General features: G+C 35.6%; 2 protein-coding genes across 2 annotated transcripts; one reads left to right on the top strand and one right to left on the bottom strand.

The window, feature by feature from the left end:
• Positions 1-198: 198 nt before the first annotated feature.
• Positions 199-8270, bottom strand: umad1 (UBAP1-MVB12-associated (UMA) domain containing 1). Its single transcript, XM_083900317.1, has 4 exons — positions 7913-8270; positions 7043-7133; positions 5982-6067; positions 199-2334 (listed from the first exon to the last, which is right to left on the bottom strand). The coding sequence occupies exons 2-4, from the start codon at positions 7122-7124 to the stop codon at positions 2044-2046; spliced, it is 459 nt and encodes a 152-aa protein (XP_083756443.1). The 5' UTR covers positions 7125-7133; positions 7913-8270; the 3' UTR covers positions 199-2043.
• A 417-nt stretch (positions 8271-8687) lies between these two features.
• rpa3 (replication protein A3) lies at positions 8688-11312 on the top strand. The gene is made up of 4 exons (XM_083899673.1): positions 8688-8797; positions 8886-8960; positions 10993-11104; positions 11208-11312. Exons 1-4 carry the CDS (start codon positions 8699-8701, stop codon positions 11288-11290), a joined length of 369 nt encoding a protein of 122 aa, XP_083755799.1. The 5' UTR covers positions 8688-8698; the 3' UTR covers positions 11291-11312.
• The last annotated feature ends 11565 nt before the right edge of the window (positions 11313-22877 follow it).

The following is a 22877-nucleotide window of genomic DNA, read 5'->3' on the forward strand; positions in this document are numbered from 1 at the left end:
TTACAAAGGTGACAAAAAACATGCTATTTCAAGCAATTTTACTGCAGAAATGCTACAAAAAAATAAAGGTTATTCCCTTAGCGGCATTGTTCATGTTACTGTAAGAAGATAAGATGAGAGAGGTTAATTCAACATTTTCTTTTAATGATATCCATAACTTCTAACTCAATGTAATGCGATACACAGTCATAACCAGCATCGATAGGGAGCTTCATGAAAAACGTGTTCAACAAGTGAAATGGACAGGTGCATTTACACAGGCTACAGTACATGGACTGCATGTTCAAGGCACAGTTAGGTTGTTTTTTAAGAGACCAAGTACAAAGAATCAGAGGTACAAACGAAGCCCCCTTTTGCACAGCAGCCATTTTGACACATTTCAGGAAGCTAACGACGACTCATTTCGGGCCATTTACACGTGTGGTTTTCCTGCAGTGAGCGCTCAAAATGGCTGCTGTGCAAAAGCGCCATTACAAGTAATCCTGGGCAAAAATCGTGACTCCACAGATGCAGTGTATACGTTCTATATCTTCTCGAAGGAAACAAAAAAGAAAACACACTGTAAAGTTATCAGTCCAACCAACGCCATGTGCTACGCTAAGAAACGCAATTCAAACCAAGGAAGTAAACGTCAAGATATATGAGAACAACACTCAAAGCAAAAGCTTCATGTGAATGAACGGTGAAAATAACTATATATTTTACATTGTCATGTCTTTGACACATTTTTACCAGTGTGCTTTACCGTGACCTGGCGTCTGAGAACTTCACGTAAACAGGGAATAATAGATGCAAGCCACATTGCGATTGCATATAATAGCATCGGATTAAACTATGGCAATAAAGCTGTCGTTAGTAAAAAAAAAGAAGAAAGAAGTACAGTTTCACTTCATTCTTAATCCGACCACTTCCACATGCTGCAGTTCCGATATAAACAAATGAGTCACAAGACCGGACATGAGTCCGAGTGGCTATTGCTTCACCGTCCAGGTGCCACATCTTTAAATAAGCGCTAATCAAGTGGGCTTTGTTTTTGTCTTCCCAGGAACCATAGAACAGTTTGCCGTAAAATATCAACCCATATGGGATAATTCCAGTTTACTACGTGGAAAAACAGGGTTAAAATAGCGACTGTATCCGGCTTCCGCGCGCTGATGTCACGACTGTTTATGAGACTCTACTCACGCTGCTGTAACGCAAAAAAAAAATGAATTCAAATAAAACAATAACAATGTGACAAATGTGATTATATTGTAGAGGTGATGGCTACAAAACACATTCAACGTTACTAGCGCTATGTAGCGAAGTATAAACGACATGCTCACTCACCCCCCTGGTGGCTGGCTGTGGCATGGCATTTAAACACAATGTCCCCTTCATAAAAGCAGATGGTCGAAATGAAAAGAAATAAAAGTGCAAAGGTGAATTTGTGATTTTCGTACCTCCTCACGCCAAATCAGTGCTACATGTCAGTGTCATATGAAGCAGCCCGGGGTAGCAGAACTATAATTGGTAATTGCTAATAGGTTAGCATTATTACCCAGAGTTAAAGACCTACTGTATATAGAAGTATTGACTTGTGTCTTAGTTCAACTTCATATTTACAGTATTAATGGGACATTTAGCAATTCAAGCATGTTTTTTTTGGCGTCATCTTACTGCGAGTGCAATGTTGTCAAGCCAAGGCATTTAAACAATGTCATTATTTACAAAGTGTAGTGTTTTCACACAAGGAACAGTTCAAACAAAAAGGTCCTCTCTGTTCCCAGCAAAGCCATTAAGTTACAACTCATCGTTTCGACACGGTGAGATTTCCCCCCGCCTCCTTTAATTTCCATGGGTCAAGTTTGAAATGAAACTACAATAATCCGGAGTTAACGAGAGAAATGCACTCCAATGTGGTTCTACTGTGTTCCTGTGTCTTCCTCGTAATCCTACACAATCACTCTTGCCGCTCGGCCCGTCTTCTCTCGTTTTACCAACAAGCTGCTAAGTTCCCTCACAGATATTCACATAAATAAAACAACAACAACAACAAAGAAACTAGGCGTTATGGAGCACCGAGTTCTCCAAAGTGAAGTCGTACTGAAAATTAGCCAGGTTGTAGTTAATGTCCCGGGACAGCAGCACGTCCGGGATGAGGGAGAACCCGGCTTGCATGGTGAGGACGTGAGGAGCCAGCGTGAAGGGGATGTCCCCGAGGACATCTGGGAGAGCGGCGGCAGCATCTGCAGCTGCTGAGGGCCCCACTGCCCCCGGCCACGCTGCTGCCGGCCCTGTGGAGGGTAAAAGTGTGTGGAGCTCTCTGTTGCCAGGTACAGCTGGATAAGACGGCTGTCGGGTGAAACAGAATCACAGCATTAATCTGTGTGTAGTCTATTACACGCAATTAATGACACAATTAATACAAGTTATTTGTGTATTTTTTTTTAATTTACAGATTCATTTTACATCATAAACATGTTGTAATGTCCTCACAGATACTCTTATTGTGACAATTACTCGATTACTAAATGGATCGTCAACTATTTTGAAAATCGATTCAACAGTTTGAAGGTTTTTTCATGATTTTTTAGCCTCTAAAATGTGAATGTATTATTCGTTTCTTTGCTCAAAATAACAAAGAAATCATTAAAGAACTGGAAAAGCACTCGGAAAGCTCAGACCTCCGCAACGGCAGCTCAGTGCCTACAAAATACACCCTGCCGCCGCGCCTGGGTCAGACAGCGAGTGTTGTAACCAGTGATAGCATCTACGGATCACGGCCTAAATTGAATCACTGGTTCCTGGTCCTATTGCGGACATTTCCTGATAATATCATCCAAATACGTATGTAATTTTTCGAGTTATGTTGCAAACAGACAGACAAACTCCGGCTAAAACATAACCTCCTTGGCGGAGGAAATCAATTTAGTTTGTGGACAAAACAAGACATTTGAGAACATCATCATTTCCAGGTTTGACAAACACTGATTTGTGTTCATTTGTTTCATTTTCTGACATTTTATGGACCAAACGGTAGCTCGATTAATCGAGAAAATAATTGACTGAGTAATCGATTTTCAAAAATCAGCTGTACAACACAGACTTGAACTCAAGTCCATAATCATGTTTTTTTCTTGGACGGTAAAAAGTCCATGTTTTGTTTTAGATTTGCTCTGTGTGTGTGTGTGTGTGTGTGTGCAACACGTAACATGCACATTCCAGCATGCTGTTCCTAATTAGCGCACGTCACCGAAAAACAAAGCTGTAACGCTGTCAAGTCCTGAACTCATCTTGGAAAATGACGGTCACCACACTGTACACTGTGGCTGCGGTCACCCACATCAAAGTACTGCTGACACACTGTGCTGTGTGTGTGTGTGTGTGTGTGTGTGTGTGTGTGTGTGTGTGTGTGTGTGTGTGTGTGGAGAGTTTTCGCTGCAGGCAACTGGAGTCTTTCGAGTCGCCTACGGCTAACTACTGATGATGACGACGACCTGAATGACCGAGAACCTTTAAACATGTGTACAGAGTTGTTTGTTCCAACAGCTGACAGGCATGACATTGGATGTTCTCGCAAACACGTTTTTTGTCAGAAGACTTTTTAAGTAAAATCTAGGGATAGGAAATAGGAAATGCGTAGTTTGAACTCGATGTGGAAATGTGTGCCATGCAAACAAGTGTGACACTGTCATACTTTGAGACAACGGAGAGGACAGAGAGTCCTGGGAACAAGGGACGCTATCATATTACTTGTATCACACAATGAGAGGCATCGCACACAGAGAGATCTGTGCTCTTTTCCAGTTCATCAGGAACTAAGAGCACAGGAACAGGAAGTAAACTAGTCTTACCCAACTGTAGACGCAGCATAACCCTATCATCACTTTATCACCTAATTCCCAGCACCCAATTCTTAAGGGCTTGTGAATGAAGTTTAGCTGTGACGCCTCATTTCCTGTTAGCTCTGTGTCCTTGTTCAACTGGAATCCAATCTTAGGTCGGATTTTCCAACCCTACAAACTAGGAGCAACCTCACACGGCCCAACATGGGGCTCTGAGATGGCTGTCACTTGCATCAATGGGGAAACACCACAAAACTACCTTGCATTTTATTTGTTTCAGGGTAAATCAGTTGTACACATTGGCCTGAGATACCGAGGTCAACTCGTGTTACTCCCAGTTCCGATTTCGAACATAAATGGAGCGCACCAATGTTTGCCGGTGAATAACTCCAAGTCAATATACTACACACATATATATATATATAACCAACACCTACACGGCGCCAATGTAACGTGGGTGAGGGTAATTGTGAAAGGCCTGGATAAGAAAATTCACCCAGAGAGGCAGATTTGAGACTTTGTTTTGCGCCGAGACGTCGCGTAATTAAAGGCAAATGTGAGACTAAATGCAGAAAAGATGTTGTTGGAGGAAATGGTGATCATTTGCAATTAAGCGGCAGAGGTTTCCCCTTTGGGACTGGAGTACAGGGAGGGTGTAGTGCAGCAACACAGTCCAAAACAAGCTCTTGGTTTCTCCTCCTCTGCTCTCCGACACAGTTTCTATCAAAACAAGACTCGTCAATTAAATTTACACTCGGTATGATTAAAACAAAAAGCTGTCGTGAGGGTTTTGACCACTGGTTGTGCAATGATTAAATCACAACATCAGGGGAAACCTGTTGATTTTTTTGAGTGGATTGCAACTCGGCTATCGTGCAGTGAGTCTCTAGTCTCGCCAACATGCTGTATCAAGCTAAAACATGTTCCTCGGACAAACAGAACTATCTGTGAGAGCGTGTTTGTGTGGGTTGCATGAAGGAGGGACTCGAAAATGTATTATCTGCCAAACGAGGATAATTTAAGAATCACTGGCTTAGATCAGTCGAGGTTGTGTGTGCGTGCGTGCATGTGTGTGTGTGTGTGTGTGTGTGTGTGTGTGTGTGTGTGTGTGTGCGGATTGACTACAGTGTTACTGCATCTCACTGCTTCCTTTTGCACCGTGTTATTTAAACTTGAGGGATGAGCCGCTCACTAATTTTGGGACATGTGGTAACCCTAAAATGCCATATGGACCATAAAGGGTGTATGCGCGCGCACACACGCACACACACACACACACACATGATTATCATTTAGTTTGTGATTTTCTATTCATAATTTGACTGATTAAAATTGCATTTTTAATTGTTGTATTTTTTCCCTTGACCTCGCATGTGGTGTTTTTCAGTTTTGTACCAGCAGAGGGCGTACATCAACCAAAGTGCTAACAAATGGGTGTGTTTCCATCATGGCACAGTTGGGTTTAGTGCAGTGCGCTACGGTTTGGAACAGGAAAGCCCTCAGTCAGGCTTGCGTTTTGACACTGCGTGTCAGCGAGATACGTAGCGCGACGACAATGAACGCGACACATAAGACGACAGTGGAGAATAAACTCTGTATGAGAGTAGGCAGTGGACACTGAAGAAACACCAGCTGCAATGGACGGACGCTTTTCTGTCGCCCAATCGTGCCATTTCTCTGTTACCCCAAGGGAAAGGTGCCAAAAAATGGAACGGTTGGTGCTGGTTATAGTGGTACTACGTCGTACCGAACTGTTATGTACGTATGTAAGCTAAGTTACGCCAGGCCTTTAGTGCGTTTGATTCACTTATCTGCTGTACTCCTCCTTGAGAAGGCGGCATGGCAACAAGACCAATGTTTTGGCAACACAAGCTCCACACATGGGAGCTTTAATTAAAAAACTACGCAATTAACACTACAGTATTAAGGCCGATGACGTAAACGAAAGAACAGAACTCCATTTTAGAGCCACTGTGCTGAATGTGAACGGCTCAGTCTTGACCCCTCGGCGCCGACATCACAGCAAACGGGCGATTGCTCTGCACGAACTCTGCCATCGTATCTTATCTTGAACCATTTATCTTGCAGCAGGTTTCCTCCTTTAAATGTCATTTCATGAAATAAAATCCCCCGCGTGTGCATCAGTTCACTCACCCTTGATGGCTGCACTACGACATTAGTCGACGGTTGTGCAATGTTCATGGTCTGCATCTTCCTCCTCTGCTCCTCAAACGTCTCGCCTGTTGAGACAACACGGTTTATTACGACTATTGAGGCAAGCAGGTGAAATAATTGGATGCCAAAATCTCCTGTTGTGGAAATGCAGCAATAGAATTAAGGGCTAAGAATAACTCTATAACTCTATTATTATAATAATAACTTGTTTTTTAAAATGAACATTTCCTCATCCCTCTGCCAAAGAAGAACAAAAACAGAACTGAAATCATAACCAGCCCATCTGTGCCTCATTACTTATCACTCCTGACTGTTTGAATTCACTGGCACCGAAGTGCCTCTGTGGTCGTATCTTTGCGAGGAGAACAGGACCGGACGGTCAGCGGGGAGTTTTCAGCGAACGTCTGTGAGCTCAGTCGGTCGCCTCCGTCTGAGAGACGAAAACCTGGCTCCGACTGTCGCTCTCTTCTGCCAAAAACACCCGAGCATCTCCTGACCATCTGTGTTCAGCTCCTCCAGCTCGTCCAATAAAAGCCATCAGAGCGAGAAAATATTACTGCATTTCTCTGGCACTGACGTACAGTATTAGATTTTATTTGAAAAAAACAGCTTGGGCTTTTTAAAAACAATAATAGTCATATCAAATAACAGCATTTAATGGGGAAATTACAGTCCTTTTAGACTTCCATGCACATTAATGCTGCAACGAATGATTTATTTCATTATTGATTAATATGATCATTATTGTTTTGCTTTATGAATGAGTTATAGTACATATAATTAGTGACAAATGTCAATCACCGTTTCCCAAACCTCAAAACGACGACATACTCGAGTCCCTAAACTGATGACACTAAGCACTGAAGAAGCTGAAATGAGTTAGTTCATGGCGTTCCTCATAAGATGCAGCATGACTGTTTTATATAGGAAGTTGTGAAATTTATGACACTTCACACACTGAAGGATGATCACGAGGCCTGGCGCATGACAGATCCATCATTTCAGCATTATGTAAATTCTCGGATTAAAAGTGCACTCACCGACGATGACAAAGCCTCCATCTGCGTCCTTGTCCGATGGGGATTTCTTCGAGTCTTTTCGGAGGCCGAGGAAACTGAACATGATGAGACTCTGTCAACAAAAGAGAAATTTGAGAGAAATGTAAGCATTAGTGGTGATGATGACTATGAATATGACTCGAGTGTGAAAACAGTGAGCTACACTGGAAATACAAACTGGGGCTGCAAATAATCGGTTTGAGTAATAACAAGATAATAAAATAAACGATGGTATCTAAGGTCATCTATATATAAAAAATATGCTTCACATGCTTAAATTAAGTTAATGTAAGCAATAAAATACTATAAAAACAAGTAAACAATAGTAAAAAATAACATATCTACTGCATTATGTACACACACTGGGGCCCTGAGAGTAATATAACATTACATATTCCTCATTGAATACCTGAATAAAGAGTGTTTGTGCAACAAACCAGTCTTTTATTTAAATGTGACGTCATCATGTTACCAACACCTGTTAACAAAGTCAATAAAAGCTGGAGAATCTTGGCAAGCTGGAGCCAAACAAACAAAGCAGGTCAGTGCATTAGACGATGTGTAAACTTGACATCTGTCCACTACTTTCTGGATTAACTGATTATTAACAGTGAATTATTGCAGGCCTGTGCTGGACATATACCATTAAATACTGCCTGTAGATTCACTTTGTTGTCATTGTTATGGATACAACGAAATCTCAAGGGACTAAAACAACTAACTATGACTTAGCATAATGTATTAAGGGAGAGGCACCCGGGTATTTTAAGCTATTTAAAATCTACAGCACGAATGAATAGTTAATTTTAAGTAAATTAATATTTCTGGGGTGGTAACCAGAGACTTTCGTACCTTTTTTGTCTTCTCTTTGGGCCGAAACGAAACTATTGTCCTCAGAAGGTGACGGAAGGTGACGAAGCGATGACGTCGCTAATGGAGCTCCGTTTCATTAAGTTCACATGACTGATGTGAAATCGTTTCCTGCTTCAAAGAGGTCTTCGTCCCTGTTAGTTTTGAATTTATTCAGTTATTTTACGCCCAATATTGAGGCGTTAGTGTCGCTGCTAACCCTACTGTACTACAGTCATGTCGAGAACGCGGAGGGCTCGTTCACATAACCGAGAGGCATTATGGGAGTAACACTACTGCGCATCCAACCGGAAATAAACCCGGAAGTCAGAAACCCCTACTTTCTCGAGCAGCTGAATGAAATGAGTTCTTTCCAGATTGTATAATACATTCATGATATTCCCTCATGTAAATGTCCACCGCGTAATATCATCCATGTTATTGTGGTCTCAAGTTGACGTCAATGCCATTTTAACATAATGTCGTGTCCGTGGAGAAACTACACACATCGCATTTGGTTCCGCTACGAGTTACACCGGGCGCAATGCGATGGTTAGTGTTTCCGGGGAATCGTTGTACTGGAGCACAGCGGATATGTCGCGAGAGAAACTGAGAGGCGTTTGATTTGGGCTCCTCGTGTGCTAGCGAGGCGGCGTTTTCGGTGTCAGTATAGGTTCTCCGCCCGCTCGCGCTGCCGGGAGAAACAAAAGTACGCAACGGGAACGTTTCCCGCGCTCTGCCGCTTTGTCCCCGAGTTCAGTATCAAACATAACCAGAGACAGTGACAACATGGCAGGAATCATAGACGTCCCGAAACCGAGGATAAACTGCTCCATGCTGTCGCAGCACATCAACAGACCGGTGTGCTTCGTTGGGCAGGTGGAAAAGGTTAGAGCTCAAGTTAAAAACAACAATACATGTCGTTGTTCTTGCATTGTAATGTCAGTAACGTGAAGTGTTTGTTGTGTGTTGTCAGGTTCACCCAACAGGGAAGACATTCACGCTGTTGGATGGAGAAGGAAAGGTCGCCACAGTGGAGCTCAACGACCCCGTGAGTTCATGTTGACATCTTTTGTTATCAGTAAATCTCCAGACTGACGTCGTCATGTTTCGCCCCGTGCCTCCATGACTAATTAAAGCTGTAGTAGGCAAGATCGCTCCAAAATCGTACACTTTTGCTAAGTACATCAAATTAAAGCTATATAGACCATGTTATCGTTAAAATAAGCAACAAAAGGCTAAAATGGTTAGTTTGTCCTTTGTGGACATTCCTATGTAATGATATATAAGATATAGATAACATATTGTCACTGTACTTGACACTTTTAAGACTTTTAACCTCTTCTTCACGGTTGCCCCCGGGATCTGGGGCAGCGTCAGACGCAGCGACAAAAGCGTCATAAAACCATATCTAACTTCAACAAACACAGACATGCTGCATACCCACAGAAAGGTCAGAAACTCAGCTAGAAGCTCATATAAATCATTCTTATGTTCACGAAACACAGTTAAAACACCGATTGATCAAACAGCAGGAGCGGAAAAAACCCGTCACAGCGCACACATTGAAAACAAGTACTTTTTAGACCTGTAGTGACATATAAATAAAATTTTATTAGTTTTTAATAATTTGGTACCTAAGAAATCTCAAATGGCACAGATGGTGCCAAGCTGAGCCAAAAGTGAGATTATATTAAGGTATATTAAGGGATATTTTTAAGGTGATATTTGCTTTAAAACACAATATTTTTTTAGGTGAGAAAAAAAAATCCTTCATTTATGCTGTGTTCCATGTACATTTACTCTGAGACAGTGACATCTACTGTGAAACTTACACATCTGGTGGAATCTCACAAGTGTTATCTTTATTTTGATACCAAGGTAATCCACATAGAGCTTGTAACTGCATAGGTTTACTCTATTTAGTTTGGGCATGTCATTTTCGAGCAGGGACTCCAAAAGGAGGGTCAGGGAAGAAGAGGTTAAGTAGTGCTGCGTGCGTTAACGTGATAGCGGCGGTTAACGGCGTTAACGCACAACGCGTTTTAATGACGACTGACTGGAAAATGATGCATGTGACGTCATGTTTTGCGTGACTCTGGATTGTTAAAATGAGTCTCTAAAGTAACGCAAAACTTTAAAAACAGAGGCGCACATACGCAGTACACAGGTACGCTGGTTATTTGTTATTTTCTTTTCGTTTAATAAACAGACCACTCCAGTTCGACTGTAGGTGCACCAACGACGCTAAAGGAGCGTATGCAGCTAACGGAGCTAACTGGTCAATGGTGCCTGGACTGTCGCGGCACGTAAACATGACATCGCACGCGTGTCTATTTCTGGTCAGTCGTCATGGAAACGTGTCGTGCGTTAACCTAGTGCCCAGCACTACTTTTAAGACACAATTTGCACTCTATTTTCGTAATTGATTAATATGACGATTATTTTCACAATTAATCAAGTAATCGTTTGGTCCATAAAATATCAGAAAAACGTTAAAAAAAATTTGATCAGTGTTTGTCAAACCTGGAAAAGACGATGTTCTCAAATGTCTTGTTTTTTCCACAAACCAAAATGATTGGCTTTTATCATTTCTTTCTTATATGTAGCAAAGAAACAAAGAACATATGCACATTTAAGAAGCTGAAACAAGTAGAAATCTTGTTTTAATCATGTAAAAGGCATAAAACTGATTAATCGATGATCAAAATAGTTGATAATTAGTTTAGTAGTCGATTAATTGTTTCAGGTCTAATATTATAATAATAAGCAGACATGTTTTTGTTGCCATTTGGCATAATCACAGAATTGGATTGTTTATTACATTTTTTATTTATTGACCACATTCTTACATATGGCGCCTTTAACGCAACTGAAAAATTGACTCGCATGAACAGTAGGGGCAGGAGTAAGGCAGAAGGATTGCTCATTTGTGACTTAAATTGCCATTGTCTTATATTTGTTTGCATATTTGTCACATTTGGACCAGACCAGAAGTTTGAAAGTGGGTTAAAAACAGCCCCAATTTAAAAAAAATCCTCAACTATTCTTCTAAAATCCACTTTATTTACATTGTTTTCCAGCTGGAGGAGGAGCTGAGCGGCGTGGTGGAGGTGATCGGTATGGTCACCAACAAAGGAGTGATCATGGCCACGGCGTACAACCTCATGCGAGAGGACCGAGGCATTTCCTTTGGTAGGTTTGACTTTCGTATCATTTCATATCACTAAACACAGCAGCTGTGTGGTCCGTGTTGTCACTCACACTACCCCCCCCATCCTCCCATCCCGTCCCACAGATTTGGAGCTTTACAACGAAGCCCTGAAGGTCGTCCACGACTTCCCACAGCACTACCCTTTTGAAGTGGCGTCCAGTGGATAAGCACTAAGACATTAGATGTGCGTACTGAAGTTGTTTTTTTTTCTTCTGTTGTATGGATGAATGTTCACAAATATCTATTATTATAAAAAAATAAAAAAAAAACATTAAAACAACAGAGTGGAATGTTTTCTTCTTCTGGTTCTCTAAAATGTTGAGGGTAAAGCAGAAATAACATTGGTATTTGTTTTAATGTCCAGCATAATGCCCATATATGTGAATATGAGCTTAATGGACAGCAGGGGGCAGTGTAAGAAAACATGCTGCCAGGAAAGCTGGAAAAGGCAGTGCAGGAAATTGCTCAATTTCTCTCTTGATTTACAAGTTTCTTTTATGTAATAATAATATAATATAAGTTAATTGTGGTCAATAAAATAATATTTTAATAATTAAAAATAATATTTAAATTTTGTAATGGAAATTCAGCCTTAGTAGAATACTAAAACGTTTAGAAAAACATGATGGTTTGATTTAATAATAAGCAATAAAACAATATATATGTATTTTTATTTAATTAAGTATACATGATATGCGTAAATAATATTTCAAGTCTGCAATTGAGAAGGAAGAGGTGTATTACCCCAATTTTTTTGTACATACTTCAATACATCACAGTTACACATTATAGCAAAATAGGGGTTTGATCGTAGTTTTATATCGTATTGTTCATAGTTTATATCGCAACTGTCATATTTTACTCAGTTTTGCCCATCATAAGAAAAGTAGGTCTTAAGGTATTTATTTTTTTATATGTAAAAAAAAAATAGCGTGAATTGTGAGAAAAATTCAATAATTCTGAGATTAAAGCCAGAAATCTGAGGAAAAGGTCAAGAATTCTGGGATCAGAGTCAGAATTTTGAGGAAAAGGTTAAGAATTCTGGGATCAAAGTCAGAATTTTGAGGAAAAGGGTCAAGAATTCTGAGATTAAAGTCAAGAATAATTATAAAAACTCAAGAATTCTGAGGAAAAAGTTTAAAAGTCAATAATTTTGAGATTTACGTCAATAATTCTGAGATTAAAGCCAGAAATCTGAGGAAAAGGTCAATAATTCTGGGATCAAAGTCAGAATTTTGAAGAAAAAGTCAAGAATTCTGAGATTAAAGTCAAGAATAATGATAAAAAATTCAAGAATTCTGAGGAAAAGGTTTAAAAGTCCAGAATTTTGAGATTTAAGTGAGAATTATGTGATTTAAGTCAATAATTCTGCGATAAAAGCCAGAAATCTGAGGAAAAGCTCAAGAATTCCGATATAAAAGTCAAGAATTCCGATATAAAAGTCAAGAATTTTGAGATTTAAGTGAGAATTCAGAGATTTAAGTGAGAATTCAGAGATTTAAGTGAGAATTCAGAGATTTAAGTCAAAAATTCTGAGATTAAAGCCAGAAATCTGAGGAAAAGGTCAAGAATTCTGAGATTAAAGCCAGAATTTTGAGGAAAAAGTCAAAATTCTGAGGAAAAAAGCCAGGAATTCTGAGAATTTTTTTTTTTAATTTTAATTTTTAATATGATTATGACGTTAATTTCACTGGATCTCAAATCAAATAAATCAATATTCTGTAACATGACCACAGAGGATTTTAATTTGTCAAAATCTCAATGCGCATAATGATTAACACCAGTCACCTCGGAACAGAGACGTGTGATGCGATCAAGGCGGATATTGGAGTAAATTAGAGCTTTATAGTAAACTGTATAGAGGTGTATATCATTATTGGGGGGGTTGGTGGGTCAATGTGAACGACTGCTGAAGAGCTTTAAGCACATAACTGCCACACTGACGGGTGGGAGAGGAGTCGCCTGAAGGGACGCAGCTGCCGTGTCCAGCAAGTTGAGACACTGCTGTTAATGTGTCAGCATGTGCTTCCAGCCACTGACACTATCACTCCATCACTCTCACACACACACACACACACACAACGTCATGGAGACAAATTGGTTTTCTGTCACACACGCACACACACGTGTTCATTTTCTCCTATCATTTTCTTTTTTTATCAATTTGACTCCAAATAATTGAACTGATCCAGTGTGTGATATTCAGGAGGCTAATTCACTAATTCAGAAATTAAATACAATACCCATGAGTTTGTCGAGGTTATTATTATAGTTCCCGAAAACAAAAATTGGAAGAAAAAAAAAAAAAGTTAAATTCAATACAAATTAAATCTAGGGTTGGGGAGAAAAAAATAACTCACTGAAACTGAGTTGTGTGTTTATATTTTTTTTCTATTACTGAGAAAAGATTTAGAAAAAATCACTTTATGTATTTAAAAAATGTTGGTCCAAAATTTGACAAAAACGTCATACTATACTATGTCGTCCAACATCTGATAATTTTTTTGAAATTTTAATTTAAGCCCAAAATGTGACAAAACGTCATACTATACTATGTCGTCGACCTCAATGTCATACTACACTATTTAGTCCAAAATCTGACCATTTATTGAAAAAAACAATTTTGGTCTAAAATTTGACAAAAACGTCATACTATACTATGTCGTCCAAAATTGGATAATTTTTTTTAATTTAATTTTTTTATCCCAAAATGTGACAAAACGTCATACTATACTATGTCGTCGACCTCAATGTCATACTACACTATTTCGTACAAAATCTGACCATTTATTGAAAAAAACAATTTTGGTCGAAAATTTGACAAAAACGTCATACTATACTATGTCGTCCAACATCTGATAATTTTTTTGAAATTTTAATTTTAGCCCAAAATGTGACAAAACGTCATACTACACTATGTCGTCGACCTCAATGTCATACTACACTATTTCGTCCAAAATCTGACCATTTATTGAAAAAAACAATTTTGGTCTAAAATTTGACAAAAACGTCATACTATACTATGTCGTCCAAAATCGGATAATTTTTTTTAATTAAATTTTTTTATCCCAAAATGTGACAAAACGTCATACTATACTATGTCGTCGACCTAAATGTCATACTACACTATTTCGTCCAAAATCTGACCATTTATTGAAAAAAACAATTTTGGTCTAAAATTTGACAAAAACGTCATACTATACTATGTCGTCCAAAATCGGATCATTTTTTTTAATTTAATTTTTTTATCCCAAAATGTGACAAAACGTCATACTATACTATGTCGTCGACCTCAATGTCAAACTACACTATTTCGTCCAAAATCTGACCATTTATTGAAAAAAACAATTTTGGTCTAAAATTTGACAAAAACGTCATACTATACTATGTCGTCCAAAAATCGGATAATTTTTTTTTAAATGTTTTTTTTATCCCAAAATGTGACAAAACGTCATACTATACTATGTCGTCGACCTAAATGTCATACTACACTATTTAGTCCAAAATCTGACCATTTATTTGAAAAAAAAAATGTTGGTCCAAAATTTGACAAAAACGTCATACTATACTATGTCGTCCAAAATCGGATAATTTTTTTAAATTTAATTTTTTTATCCCAAAATGTGACAAAACGTCTTACTATACTATGTCGTCGACCTCAATGTCATACTACACTATTTCGTCCAAAATCTGACCATTTATTGAAAAAAACAATTTTGGTCCAAAATTTGACAAAAACGTGATACTATACTATGTCGTCCAAAATCGGAATTTTTTTTTTTAAATGTTTTTTTTATCCCAAAATGTGACAAAACGTCATACTATACTATGTCGTCGACCTCAATGTCATACTACACTATTTAGTCCAAAATCTGACCATTTATTTGAAATAAAAATGTTGGTCCAAAATTTGACAAAAACGTCAAACTATACTATGTCGTCCAACATCTGATAATTTATTCAAAATTTTAATTTTAGCCCAAAATGTGACAAAACGTCATACTATACTATGTCGTCGACCTCAATGTCATACTACACTATTTTGTCCAAAATCTGACCATTTATTAAAAAAAACAATTTTGGTCCAATATTTGACAAAAACCTCATACTATACTATGTCGTCCAAAATCGGATAATTTTTTTTTTATCCCAAAATGTGACAAAACATCATACAATACTATGTCGTCGACCTAAATGTCATACTACACTATTTCGTCCAAAATCTGACCATTTATTAAAAAAAAACAATTTTGGTCTAAAATTTGACAAAAGCGTCATACTATATACTATGTCGTCCAAAATCGGATAATTTTTTTAATTTAATTTTTTTATCCCAAAATGTGACAAAACGTCATACTATACTATGTCGTCGACCTCAATGTCATACTAGACTATTTCGTCCAAAATCTGACCATTTACTGAAAAAAACAATTTTGGTCCAAAATTTGACAAAAACGTCATACTATACTATGTCGTCCAAAATTGGAATTTTTTTTTTAAATGTTTTTTTTATCCCAAAATGTGACAAAACGTCATACTATACTATGTCGTCGACCTAAATGTCATACTACACTATTTAGTCCAAAATCTGACCATTTATTTGAAAAAAAAATGTTGGTCCAAAATTTGACAAAAACGTCATACTATACTATGTCGTCCAACATCTGATAATTTTTTTGAAATTTTAATTTTAGCCCAAAATGTGACAAAACGTCATACTATACTATGTCGTCGACCTCAATGTCATACTACACTATTTCGTACAAAATCTGACCATTTATTGAAAAAAACAATTTTGGTCTAAAATTTGACAAAAACGTCATACTATACTATGTCGTCGACCTAAATGTCATACTACACTATTTCGTCCAAAATCTGACCATTTATTGAAAAAAATCAATTTTGGTCCAAAATTTGACAAAACGTCATACTATACTATGTCGTCGACCTAAATGTCATACTACACTATTTAGTCCAAAATCTGACCATTTATTTGAAAAAAAAATGTTGGTCCAAAATTTGACAAAAACGTCATACTATACTATGTCGTCCAAAATCGGATAAGTTTTTTTTAATTTAATTTTTTTATCCCAAAATGTGACAAAACGTCATACTATACTATGTCGTCGACCTAAATGTCATACTACACTATTTCGTCCAAAATCTGACCATTTATTGAAAAAAACAATTTTGGTCTAAAATTTGACAAAAACGTCATACTATACTATGTCGTCCAAAATCGGATAATTTTTTTTAATTTAATTTTTTTATCCCAAAATGTGACAGAACGTCATACTATACTATGTCGTCGACCTCAATGTCATACTACACTATTTCATACAAAATCTGACCATTTATTGAAAAAAACAATTTTGGTCCAAAATTTGACAAAAACGTCATACTATACTATGTCGTCCAAAATCGGAATTTTTTTTTAAAATGTTTTTTTTATCCCAAAATGTGACAAAACGTCATACTATACTATGTCGTCGACCTAAATGTCATACTACACTATTTAGTCCAAAATCTGACCATTTATTTGAAATAAAAATGCTGGTCCAAAATTTGACAAAAACGTCAAACTATACTATGTCGTCCAACATCTGATAATTTATTCAAAATTTTAATTTTAGCCCAAAATGTGACAAAACGTCATACTATACTATGTCGTCGACCTCAATGTCATACTACACTATTTTGTCCAAAATCTGACCATTTATTAAAAAAAACAATTTTGGTCCAATATTTGACAAAAACCTCATACTATACTATGTCGTCCAAAATCGGATAATTTTTTTTTTATCCCAAAATGTGACAAAACATCATACTATACTATGTCGTCGACCTAAATGTCATACTACACTATTTCGTCCAAAATCTGACCATTTATTAAAAAAAAACAATTTTGGTCTAAAATTTGACAAAAGCGTCATACTATATACTATGTCGTCCAAAATCGGATAATTTTTTTAATTTAATTTTTTTATCCCAAAATGTGACAAAACGTCATACTATACTATGTCGTCGACCTCAATGTCATACTAGACTATTTCGTCCAAAATCTGACCATTTACTGAAAAAAACAATTTTGGTCCAAAATTTGACAAAAACGTCATACTATACTATGTCGTCCAAAATTGGAATTTTTTTTTTAAATGTTTTTTTTATCCCAAAATGTGACAAAACGTCATACTATACTATGTCGTCGACCTAAATGTCATACTACACTATTTAGTCCAAAATCTGACCATTTATTTGAAAAAAAAATGTTGGTCCAAAATTTGACAAAAACGTCATACTATACTATGTCGTCCAACATCTGATAATTTTTTTGAAATTTTAATTTTAGCCCAAAATGTGACAAAACGTCATACTATACTATGTCGTCGACCTCAATGTCATACTACACTATTTCGTACAAAATCTGACCATTTATTGAAAAAAACAATTTTGGTCTAAAATTTGACAAAAACGTCATACTATACTATGTCGTCGACCTAAATGTCATACTACACTATTTAGTCCAAAATCTGACCATTTATTTGAAAAAAAAATGTTGGTCCAAAATTTGACAAAAACGTCATACTATACTATGTCGTCCAAAATCGGATAAGTTTTTTTTTATTTAATTTTTTTATCCCAAAATGTGACAAAACGTCATACTATACTATGTCGTCGACCTAAATGTCATACTACACTATTTCGTCCAAAATCTGACCATTTATTGAAAAAAACAATTTTGGTCTAAAATTTGACAAAAACGTCATACTATACTATGTCGTCCAAAATCGGATAATTTTTTTTAATTTAATTTTTTTATCCCAAAATGTGACAGAACGTCATACTATACTATGTCGTCGACCTCAATGTCATACTACACTATTTCATACAAAATCTGACCATTTATTGAAAAAAACAATTTTGGTCCAAAATTTGACAAAAACGTCATACTATACTATGTCGTCCAAAATCGGAATTTTTTTTTAAAATGTTTTTTTTATCCCAAAATGTGACAAAACGTCATACTATACTATGTCGTCGACCTAAATGTCATACTACACTATTTAGTCCAAAATCTGACCATTTATTTGAAAAAAAAATGTTGGTCCAAAATTTGACAAAAACGTCATACTATACTATGTCGTCCAACATCTGATAATTTTTTTGAAATTTTAATTTTAGCCCAAAATGTGACAAAACGTCATACTATACTATGTCGTCGACCTAAATGTCATACTACACTATTTCGTCCAAAATCTGACCATTTATTGAAAAAAACAATTTTGGTCTAAAATTTGACAAAAACGTCATACTATACTATGTCGTCCAAAAATCGGATAATTTTTTTAATTTAATTTTTTTATCCCAAAATGTGACAAAACGTCATACTATACTATGTCGTCGACCTCAATGTCATACTACACTATTTCGTACAAAATCTGACCATTTATTGAAAAAAACAATTTTGGTCTAAAATTTGACAAAAACGTCATACTATACTATGTTGTCCAAAATCTGAATTTTTTTTTTAAATGTTTTTTTTATCCCAAAATGTGACAAAACGTCATACTATACTATGTCGTCGACCTAAATGTCATACTACACTATTTCGTCCAAAATCTGACCATTTATTGAAAAAAACAATTTTGGTCCAAAATTTGACAAAAACGTCATACTATACTATGTCGTCCAAAAATCGGATAATTTTTTTTTAAATGTTTTTTTTATCCCAAAATGTGACAAAACGTCATACTATACTATGTCGTCGACCTCAATGTCAAACTACACTATTTCGTCCAAAATCTGACCATTTATTGAAAAAAACAATTTTGGTCCAAAATTTGACAAAAACGTCATACTATACTATGTCGTCCAAAATCTGAATTTTTTTTTAAAATATTTTTTTTATCCCAAAATGTGACAAAACGTCATACTATACTATGTCGTCGACCTAAATGTCATACTACACTATTTAGTCCAAAATCTGACCATTTATTTGAAAAAAATGTTGGTCCAAAATTTGACAAAAACGTCATACTATACTATGTCGTCCAAAAATGGATAATTTTTTTAAATTAAATGTTTTTATCCCAAAATGTGACAAAACGTCATACTATACTATGTCGTCGACCTAAATGTCATACTACACTATTTCGTCCAAAATCTGACCATTTATTGAAAAAAACAATTTTGGTCCAAAATTTGACAAAAACGTCATACTATACTATGTCGTCCAAAATCGGATAATTTTTTTTAATTTAATTTTTTTATCCCAAAATGTGACAAAACGTCATACTATACTATGTCGTCGACCTAAATGTCATACTACACTATTTCGTCCAAAATCTGACCATTTATTGAAAAAAACAATTTTGGTCCAAAATTTGACAAAAACGTCGTACTATACTATGTCGTCCAACATCTGATAATTTTTTTGAAATTTTAATTTTATCCCAAAATGTGACAAAACGTCATACTATACTATGTCGTCGACCTCAATGTCATACTACACTATTTCGTCCAAAATCTGACCATTTATTGAAAATACAATTTTGGTCTAAAATTTGACAAAAACGTCATACTATACTATGTCGTCCAAAATCGGATAATTTTTTTTAATTAAATTTTTTTATCCCAAAATGTGACAAAACGTCATACTATACTATGTCGTCGACCTCAATGTCATACTACACTATTTCGTCCAAAATCTGACCATTTATTGAAAAAAACAATTTTGGTCCAAAATTTGACAAAAATGTCATATTATACTATGTCGTCTAAAATCGGTAATTTTTTTTTAAATGTTTTTTTTATCCCAAAATGTGACAAAACGTCATACTATACTATGTCGTCGACCTCAATGTCATACTACACTATTTAGTCCAAAATCTGACCATTTATTTGAAAAAAAAATGTTGGTCCAAAATTTGACAAAAACGTCATACTATACTATGTCGTCCAACATCTGATAATTTTTTTGAAATTTTAATTTTAGCCCAAAATGTGACAAAACGTCATACTATACTATGTCGTCGACCTCAATGTCATACTACACTATTTCGTCCAAAATCTGACCATTTATTAAAAAAACAATTTTGGTCCAATATTTGACAAAAACCTCATACTATACTATGTCGTCCAAAATCGGATAATTTTTTTTTTATCCCAAAATGTGACAAAACGTCATACTATACTATGTCGTCGACCTATATGTCATACTACACTATTTCGTCCAAAATCTGACCATTTATTAAAAAAAAACAATTTTGGTCCAAAATTTGACAAAAACCTCATACTATACTATGTCGTCCAAAATCGGATAATTTTTTTTAATTTAATTTTTTTATCCCAAAATGTGACAAAACGTCATACTATGTCGTCGACCTAAATGTCATACTACACTATATAGTCCAAAATCTGACCATTAATTTGAAAAAAAAATGTTGGTCCAAAATTTGACAAAAACGTCATACTATACTATGTCGTCCAACATCTGATCATTTTTTTGAAATTTTAATTTTAGCCCAAAATGTGACAAAACGTCATACTATACTATGTCGTCGACCTCAATGTCATACTACACTATTTAGTCCAATGTCTGACCATTTATTGAAAAAAACAATTTTGGTCTAAAATTTGACAAAAACGTCATACTATACTATGTCGTCGACCTCAATGTCATACTACACTATTTAGTCCAAAATCTGACCATTTATTTGAAAAAAAAATGTTGGTCCAAAATTTGACAAAAACGTCATACTATACTATGTCGTCCAACATCTGATAATTTTTTTGAAATTTTAATTTTAGCCCAAAATGTGACAAAACGTCATACTATACTATGTCGTTGACCTCAATGTCATACTACACTATTTCGTCCAAAATCTGACCATTTATTAAAAAAAACAATTTTGGTCCAATATTTGACAAAAACCTCATACTATACTATGTCGTCCAAAATCGGATAATTTTTTTTAATTAAATTTTTTTATCCCAAAATGTGACAAAACGTCATACTATACTATGTCGTCGACCTAAATGTCATACTACACTATTTAGTCCAATGTCTGACCATTTATTGAAAAAAACAATTTTGGTCTAAAATTTGACAAAAACGTCATACTATACTATGTCGTCGACCTCAATGTCATACTACACTATTTAGTCCAAAATCTGACCATTTATTTGAAAAAAAAATGTTGGTCCAAAATTTGACAAAAACGTCATACTATACTATGTCGTCCAACATCTGATAATTTTTTTGAAATTTTAATTTTAGCCCAAAATGTGACAAAACGTCATACTATACTATGTCGTTGACCTCAATGTCATACTACACTATTTCGTCCAAAATCTGACCATTTATTAAAAAAAACAATTTTGGTCCAATATTTGACAAAAACCTCATACTATACTATGTCGTCCAAAATCGGATAATTTTTTTTTTATCCCAAAATGTGACAAAACGTCATACTATACTATGTCGTCGACCTAAATGTCATACTACACTATTTCGTCCAAAATCTGACCATTTATTAAAAAAAAACAATTTTGGTCCAAAATTTGACAAAAACCTCATACTATATACTATGTCGTCCAAAATCGGATAATTTTTTTTTTATCCCAAAATGTGACAAAACGTCATACTATACTATGTCGTCGACCTCAATGTCATACTACACTATTTCGTCCAAAATCTGACCATTTATTGAAAAAAACAATTTTGGTCTAAAATTTGACAAAAACATCATACTATACTATGTCGTCCAAAATCGGATAATTTTTTTTAATTTAATTTTTTTATCCCAAAATGTGACAAAACGTCATACTATACTATGTCATCGACCTCAATGTCATACTACACTATTTCGTCCAAAATCTGACCATTTATTGAAAAAAACAATTTTGGTCTAAAATTTGACAAAAACATCATACTATACTATGTCGTCCAAAATCGGATAATTTTTTTTAATTTAATTTTTTTATCCCAAAATGTGACAAAAACGTCATACTATACTATGTCGTCGACCTCAATATCATACTACACTATTTCGTCCAAAATCTGACCATTTATTGAAAAAAACAATTTTGGTCCAAAATTTGACAAAAACCTCATACTATACTATGTCGTCCAAAATCGGATAATTTTTTTTTATTTAATTTTTTTATCCCAAAATGTGACAAAACGTCATACTATACTATGTCGTCGACCTCAATGTCATACTACACTATTTCGTACAAAATCTGACCATTTATTGAAAAAAACAATTTTGGTCTAAAATTTGACAAAAACATCATACTATACTATGTCGTCCAAAATCGGATAATTTTTTTTAATTTAATTTTTTTATCCCAAAATGTGACAAAAACGTCATACTATACTATGTCGTCGACCTCAATATCATACTACACTATTTCGTCCAAAATCTGACCATTTATTGAAAAAAACAATTTTGGTCCAAAATTTGACAAAAACCTCATACTATACTATGTCGTCCAAAATCGGATAATTTTTTTTTTATCCCAAAATGTGACAAAACGTCATACTATACTATGTCGTCGACCTAAATGTCATACTACACTATTTCGTCCAAAATCTGACCATTTATTTAAAAAAAACAATTTTGGTCCAAAATTTGACAAAAACCTCATACTATATACTATGTCGTCCAAAATCGGATAATTTTTTTTTTATCCCAAAATGTGACAAAACGTCATACTATACTATGTCGTCGACCTCAATGTCATACTACA

Source organism: Microchirus variegatus (assembly GCF_963457635.1).
Source record: "Microchirus variegatus genome assembly, chromosome: 13".
Classification (NCBI taxonomy): domain Eukaryota; kingdom Metazoa; phylum Chordata; class Actinopteri; order Pleuronectiformes; family Soleidae; genus Microchirus; species Microchirus variegatus.

What these genes read in the sequence shown, in the direction of transcription:
- umad1 (XM_083900317.1), bottom strand. Translation starts at nt 7,124, where the DNA reads ATGTTCAGTTTCCTCGGCCTCCGAAAAGACTCGAAGAAATCCCCATCG. An exon ending in TGGAGGCTTTGTCATCGTCG is followed by an intron (nt 6,068 to 7,042) that starts GTGAGTGCACTT and finishes TTGTCTCAACAG; the next exon opens with GCGAGACGTTTGAGGAGCAG. An exon ending in TCGTAGTGCAGCCATCAAGG is followed by an intron (nt 2,335 to 5,981) that starts GTGAGTGAACTG and finishes TTCACCCGACAG; the next exon opens with CCGTCTTATCCAGCTGTACC.
- rpa3 (XM_083899673.1), top strand. Translation starts at nt 8,699, where the DNA reads ATGGCAGGAATCATAGACGTCCCGAAACCGAGGATAAACTGCTCCATG. An exon ending in TCGTTGGGCAGGTGGAAAAG is followed by an intron (nt 8,798 to 8,885) that starts GTTAGAGCTCAA and finishes GTGTGTTGTCAG; the next exon opens with GTTCACCCAACAGGGAAGAC. An exon ending in CAGTGGAGCTCAACGACCCC is followed by an intron (nt 8,961 to 10,992) that starts GTGAGTTCATGT and finishes ATTGTTTTCCAG; the next exon opens with CTGGAGGAGGAGCTGAGCGG.